Source organism: Salvelinus sp. IW2-2015, linkage group LG4q.2 (assembly GCF_002910315.2).
Source record: "Salvelinus sp. IW2-2015 linkage group LG4q.2, ASM291031v2, whole genome shotgun sequence".
Classification (NCBI taxonomy): Eukaryota; Metazoa; Chordata; class Actinopteri; order Salmoniformes; family Salmonidae; genus Salvelinus; species Salvelinus sp. IW2-2015.
In genome coordinates, this window is record NC_036843.1 from 6,464,369 (window position 1) to 6,471,623 (window position 7,255).

General features: G+C 43.7%; 1 protein-coding gene across 1 annotated transcript; it reads right to left on the reverse strand.

The window, feature by feature from the left end:
• Positions 1 to 415: 415 nt before the first annotated feature.
• LOC111963181 (protein FAM167B) lies at positions 416 to 2,299 on the reverse strand. Its single transcript, XM_023986456.2, has 2 exons — positions 1,845 to 2,299; positions 416 to 1,249 (listed from the first exon to the last, which is right to left on the reverse strand). The coding sequence occupies exons 1-2, from the start codon at positions 2,208 to 2,210 to the stop codon at positions 986 to 988; spliced, it is 630 nt and encodes a 209-aa protein (XP_023842224.1). The 5' UTR covers positions 2,211 to 2,299; the 3' UTR covers positions 416 to 985.
• Positions 2,300 to 7,255: the final 4,956 nt, after the last annotated feature.

Here is a 7,255-nt window from a genome sequence, read left to right on the forward strand (position 1 = left end):
ATACATCTAAAACTTTGATACAGTTTTTTACTTGGACAACATTGCAGTAGGCCAAGCCTATAATCTACTGTAAAGCACAATGACAGCACATTGGGCTGTGATCTGTCTACAACATCTGGATCATCTAAAGSAAAATAAAAAGCATGGAGTACTACATAAGGCATCGCCTCCAATAATGTCCTATCACTGAAGCCATGACCCCATGGAGGTCCTTGCTATTTTTGGTCTCAGAAGAAGAGGTGACAGAATGCTGGAATGTGACCTACAGCTTCCTGGGGAGTGTGGACTGGGACTCTGCCAATGCAGAGGGGAGAGAAATGCTTCCCATTGGGCTGTCAAATGTCCCTGGTGGTGTGACTAGTGTTAAGGTGTCTGTATGAAGAGATACATACTTCCTCCTGGGTTGTGATTAAAGTATGGGACTCGTGTTAATGAGTGTTAGCGCTGTGACCATTTTTTCATGGTCTGAAGAAAGACAATTTCCCTGTGCACCGCTCAAGAGACATCTCTAGTTACAGTACCACTATGGCAGTCAGGCCTATTCTATATGTCAGTGGGTCATCATAACTAATTATCTGAATACAGTGCAATTGATCTGACACCATGGCAATCCAAACTCAAACCATATCCATTCCAGAGCCACACCTCATCACTATCTTCCCTGTTCATCTACTCTGACCTATCAGTGCGCACCTTCCCTGAGGTGCATTGGAAAGGTGCAGCTTTGCTATGGGTGTATGCCGTGCGCCTACAGGGCTCTACTATGGAGGCCTGTGTCTCTCTCACGTCAGGGCTAGGGCACGGATCAGAGGAGTCATTTCCATTTCCTCCCACTTGGCTAATTACAGTCTGCATGCTCTGCCAGCCATTCTTCTTCCCTCATGTCATAACAGAAACCTGTGCAGTGGAAAACCCCTGATTACCCTGCATAGATTAGATAGAGGCTTTAATASAGTAAACCAAGCCTCGCAGGGTGGTATATGTTTTAACAGAGAGAGAAGCGTCGGGAGTTGATGTTCATCTTGGTGAGGCCAAGGTGTTTGAGGGGGGTGGACAGAGCAAAGGCAGCCTTCATGGGGATGTCACAGAGCAGGTCGGACTCCTCTCCACACTCCTCCAGCTCGTAGGTGGCGTCGTCCAGCATCTCCTTGTGGCGGTGACACACCTGCTCCACCTTCAGCCGGTGGATCTCCACACGCAGACGGATCAGCTGGCGTGCCAGACGGTTATCCTGGAACCGCATCTCCCTCTGAGTATGACGAGGAAGGGAAAGAGAGAGGGACGAGATTAGCAATCAAATATCAATTCAAGCGCTCAATCCCTTGGATTAGGTTTTCGTCATTGATGTGTAAAGACACCAACACATGATCTGTGTTAAAAATTATTTGTTCTATTTTAGGATTTTTCAGCTCTGAAATTAACGCAAGGTTCATGTTGTTTTAGTGTGTTTGCATTGTTTTGGATGCAAAGATAGCACAAAGTCATGCTGTAATCAGAGCTCAACCTGAAAACAGGTTTATTTTCCATAGATGTCTTCATCACATGACACTGGTGGCTGGCACATAGACCCTGCACTATGGCACACTTGCGTCATGAGGATGCACAAACCAGGCAAACCAAACCAGTGAAACTACCTACCTGGTAATTATGTTTGCCAAATAGTCGCATTGTGTCCGTTTCAAATTGACTTGAGTATTTTCATTGTATATCTGATTCTAAATATCTAGGACGTTATGCAGAAATATTGCAGCCTTATTAATTTCTAACATGTTCCAAGTAAAAATAACTGAGTCAGAGTTGGAGAAAAAAAGAGACAATATCTGCATTAAAATAAGTGCACTCACCAGCTCTTTTCTAAGAAAATCCAACGCATCATCAATGGTATCGAAGCCACAGATGTTGCGGATGGTTAGATCTGAGTTCTCATCCCGCATAATTTCAGGCAAAAACACATATTTCTCTGCAGTCTCTTGACTATTATCTAAACCATTTGGGTTCTCCTTCCATGGTCGGCTCTGCAAGCGCTCCTGCCATTCAAAGTAGGATGGTCTGCGGGTTTGCAACTTTAGTTTTTCGGTAAGTACTTTCACATTGTTCAAATCCTCAGCGTTTCCCTCTGCATCTCCTTCGCAGTTGTCCTCGCCTCCTAGCTCCTTGAAGTCCATTGCAAGTGCACTAGACGTTTTAAATGGATCTGCGTAAAAAGACATAATAGAGGCTGCAAAAACTTTTGAATTAGTTATTCACAGAGCAGGATATGCCCCTTGAGTGTTCAGTCAGTGGGCTTGCCAGTTCTGGATTGGAGTGCACTGGTGATCCTTACTTTATTTATAGAGTGATAAGGATAAACAAAAGTTACCGCCCCTTATTGAGCGAGGGAGAAGAGGTGTAGGCCATGTAAGTGTGCAGCCTCCCTCAAGTATCCATGTGACCACACGTTGGTGAAAGAAAGAGTTAGCGGTGTCTACTTATGGCAGCACTCAGGTGCAACTTTTAACATTGGAATGCAATGATTTGATTTGACATGTCTATGGTTCAAAGGCTTTAAAAAATCCTACTGGAAAATGGCAATGGGATAAAAGTGACATGGATTTATCCATATCTCTGAAACTTGTGAAGTTAAGATGACACCTAGATATATTTAGCATTTATATGGAATGTTTGTAATTAAAATATTTCTTATTTGATTACATTTGAATTCTTTTGGTGTTACCAATTCATTTTTATTAGGACAGGTACAGTAGCTATACATACAAATTATGTATCAGTGCATGATCCTGGCTGGAACAGCTGACAAACTGTATAAAGGTTTCACTTACTAGGACTGTGATATGTGGTTGTCTTACCTAGGTTGTATGCTGTGATAAGAGTGTCTGCTAAATGACAAAAATGCAAACGTAAACTCAGAAATAGGATTGGAATGTTTTCTTTTAGGGCAATGCCTCCATCTAGTGGTGATGTTCTAACACGTACGGGGAATCATTTTGACTTGCTCATTTTGACTTGCTGGAAAGATGGATGGGATAGCAAGCAGCTTGCTGCATGTTTTACACTATATGTGAGTAAAAAAAAAAATACTCTCTGCCACCTACTGTTTGACCTCCGGATGATCAATTTTCTATCAAAGACTAGGTCAACACACAGGAAATGAGAATGGTATTCACAAATGTTGACCAATACAGTGGCTTGCTTTAGGTTGGTGACCTGACGTTACTAGATGAGTAATGTAAACTAACTAGTCTGAGATGGTTCAACAACAGCTTGAAAGAGACAGCTGATTTCACTCATAAAATCTAGTATGATTTTTATACATACTCAACTCCAATGGTCGAATTAAGCAATAAGGCCCGAGGGGGTGTGGTACATGGCCAATATACCAGGGCTAAGAGCTGTTCTTAGGCACAGTGTAAAACACGCCCCCAACCACGAGCCGTTCACTCCTGTACCGTCGGGCACACTGTATGGGAGTATGAGGTCTGATGCCAATAGGCTCAGTGACAGTTTCTATCTACAAGCCATCAGACTGCTGAACACTTGAACTGGACTGACCACCTGCACTGACTCTCTGCACCTCAGCACACATGCACTCACGCATACTGATATACACTCACGCATACTGATATACACTCACGCATACTGACATGCACTCACGCATACTGACATGCACTCACGCATACTGATATACACTCACGCATACTGATATACACTCTTATTATGATTGCTAAATGCTGCACAATATAAACACTTGCCCCCTAAAACATGTGTTAATATTGGACTATAAATTAATTTGTTTATTCTATTGTGCTATTTACTTTATGTTCCTATTCTTAGCTTTTATTTTCTCTTATTGTTGTTGCATTGTCGAGAAGGAACCTGCCAGTAAGCATTTCGTTGGATGGTGTATACCATATGTATCCTGTAGGTGACAGTGTTGTAAGTTGAGCTTCACTCCGTCAAAGGAAATATAGTATTTTTTCAAGCAAAGTTATCTACATATATTTCAGGATTTCCTGTATCCCTGGAAATTATCAGAATTTCGTGTAAACGTAGTTTTGAAAACATAGCTCGTCCCAAAAAGTGGTCTCAGCATGGGATGGGGTATGGGATAAGTTGAGCGGCGGGATAGGGTAAGTTAAGCCACCTACACATTTCTGTACTGAATGAATTATTACCATTAACTTTTTAAAACCATATCTATCTTTAGAACAGAATGGCTGCGGTTCCGGATGTTCTGGAACCTGACTTGCCGTGGCTATTGTTACGGAGATTTCTGCGCATGTGCAGGATTTTTGTTTATGTAGCTACTGCTCCGCTGCACATCATTGACATGGCTGGACCCTTCTAGCCATGACCCATTGAGATTCAGGGGGAAACTTCATGTTGTACACTAAAGATATAAACTCAGCAAAAAAAGAAACGTCCTCCCACTGTCAACTGCGTTTATTTTCAGCAAACTTAACATGTGTAAATATTTGTATGACCATAACAAGATTCAACAACTGAGACATAAACTGAACAAGTTCCACAGACATGTGACTAACAGAAATGGAATAATGTGTCCCTGAACAAAGGGGGGGTCAAAATCAAAAGTAACAGTCAGTATCTGGTGTGGCCACCAGCTGCATTAAGTACTGCAGTGCATCTCCCCTCATGGACTGCACCAGATTTGCTAGTTCTTGCTGTGAGATGTTACCCCACTCTTCCACCAAGACACCTGCAAGTTCCGGACATTTCTGGGGGAATGGCCCTAGCCCTCACCCTCCGATCCAACAGGTCCCAGATGTGCTCAATGGGATTGAGATCTGGGCTCTTCGCTGGACATGGCAGAACACTGACATTCATGTCTTGCAGGAAATCACGCACAGAACGAGCAGTATGGCTGTTGGCATTGTCATGCTGGAGGGTCATGTCAGGATGAGCCTGCAGGAAGGGTACCACATGAGGGAGGAGGATGTCTTCCCTGTAACGCACAGCGTTGAGATTGCCTGCAATGACAACAAGCTCAGTCTGATGATGCTGTGACACACCGCCCCAGACCATGACGGACCCTCCACCTCCAAATCAATCGCGCTACAGAGTACAGGCCTCAGTGTAACGCTCATTCCTTTGACGATAAACACGAATCCGACCATCACCCCTGGTGAGACAAAACCGCGACTTGTCAGTGGAGAGCACTTTTTGCCAGTCCTGTCTGGTCCAGCGACGGTGGGTTTGTGCCCATAGGCGTCGTTGTTGCCGGTGATGTCGGGTGAGGACCTGCCTTACAACAGGCCTACAAGCCCTCAGTCCAGCCTCTCTCAGCCTATTGCGGACAGTCTGAGCACTGATGGAGGGATTGTGCGTTCCTGGTGTAACTCGGGCAGTTGTTGTTGCCATCCTGTACCTGTCCCGCAGGTGTGATGTTCGGCTGTACCGATCCTCTGCAGGTGTTGTTACACGTGGTCTGCCACTGCGAGGACGTTCAGCTGTCCGTCCTGTCTCCCTGTAGCACTGCCTTAGGCGTCTCACAATACGGACATTGCAATTTATTGCCCAGGCCACATCTGCAGTCCTCATGCCTCCTTGCAGCATGCCTAAGGCACATTCACGCAGATGAGCAGGGACCCTGGGCATCTTTCTTTTGGTGTTTTTCAGAGTCGGTAGAAAGGCCTCTTTAGTGTCCTAAGTTTTCATAACTGTGACCTTAATTGCCTASCGTCTGTAAGCTGTTAGTGTCTTAACGACCGTTCCACAGGTGCATGTTCATTAATTGTTTATGMTTCATTGAACAACCATGGGAAACAGTGTTTAAACCCTTTACAATGAAGATCTGTGAAGTTATTTGGATTTTTACGAATTATCTTTGAAAGACAGGGTCCTGAAAAAGGGAAGTTTCTTTTTTTGCTGAGTTTAGGTGGTGGGCGACGGCGAAAACAGTGAAGCTGATCGATCTACGTTGGAGGAGCTGATTTTTTTTATTTATGACAATTACATATTCTTATGATTACTGTCAAATTTGTTAGCACCTTCAATTTGTGCACATTTTCTCTGAAAAAGTATATTTCAACACATTTTTTTTTAGTGAACCAATCAGAACTTCCGTACATACCCCTAGTGATAAAGGGAGGCAATGGCCTGCTTCTATCTACGATGTAAACACAGCCTGACATTAAATTGTAATCTGCTGTCAGTATAACATTAGCTCCCAAAAACTGAAATAAGATAAATATCTGTTAGAGTACACTTCAAATATCCAGCATGCAATATGAATGGTCTTGATCATATGAAGAAGTAACTCTGTTGACCATTTAGCCAATTTATTGAAAGCTAGCCAATGTTACAGTTGACTAGCCTAGCCAGCTAATACTGTACATGTCAATGTGCCTGCTCAGGAAGCTAGTGTTTCATTAGCTATCTGAAAGCAAAGATTTTGGATATGCTGACAGAATACATAGCTCCGCCCTAACAATGGGAGTCGTTGTCCACAATGCGGCATGGCGGGCTGTCTAGCGCCCGCCTATCCTTTCTTTGGATTGGTGGTGTAAGGTACTGGGTGTCGGAGTGCGAAGTCAGGCGCAGGAAAACAGAGGATTCAATATAATGTTCATTTAATGCAACACGGAGAACCTCGGCCTCGACACTGGGTGCTCAAAATAAACTGCCCCAGACACGGGGAACGAAAACAGTCCAGTATATTACTCGAACATACACAAACACCAAGCTTACAATAAACAATCCCGCACAAAGAAACGGGCGGGCCGGCTGACTAATAAAGCCCAACTAATAGAACAGACACAAAACAGGTGTAACCAATAAACACATAAGGAGGGGGAGAAAAGAATCAGTGGCAGCTAATAGGCCGGTGACGACGACCGCCGAGCGCCACCCGAACGGGAAAGAGAGCCTGCCTCGGTCGGAGTCGTGACAGGTGGATACATCTCATTAGTGTTATCCTTTTTTAAATATTCAATAAGGGTGGTTGACGTCAACTGCCTGTATTCAATGGAGAGAGATGCCATGCTACTAGCCTCATACCATGAACATGCATAGCCATCTCGAGACAACTCCGATATAAAGTGTTTTTTTTCTCAAAGTTGCCACGATGTCACGTGTCCTACTTATATCAGTACACTCATAACAACTTAACCATTCCGAAACCTCTATTCGATCAAATAAATCTCACATAGCAAATAAGCCATACATTTTTTGTTGTTGACCAAATGTTGTTGTCGACACTATCTCATTAACCTCCACACAAAAACTCCTTGCTTGGTGG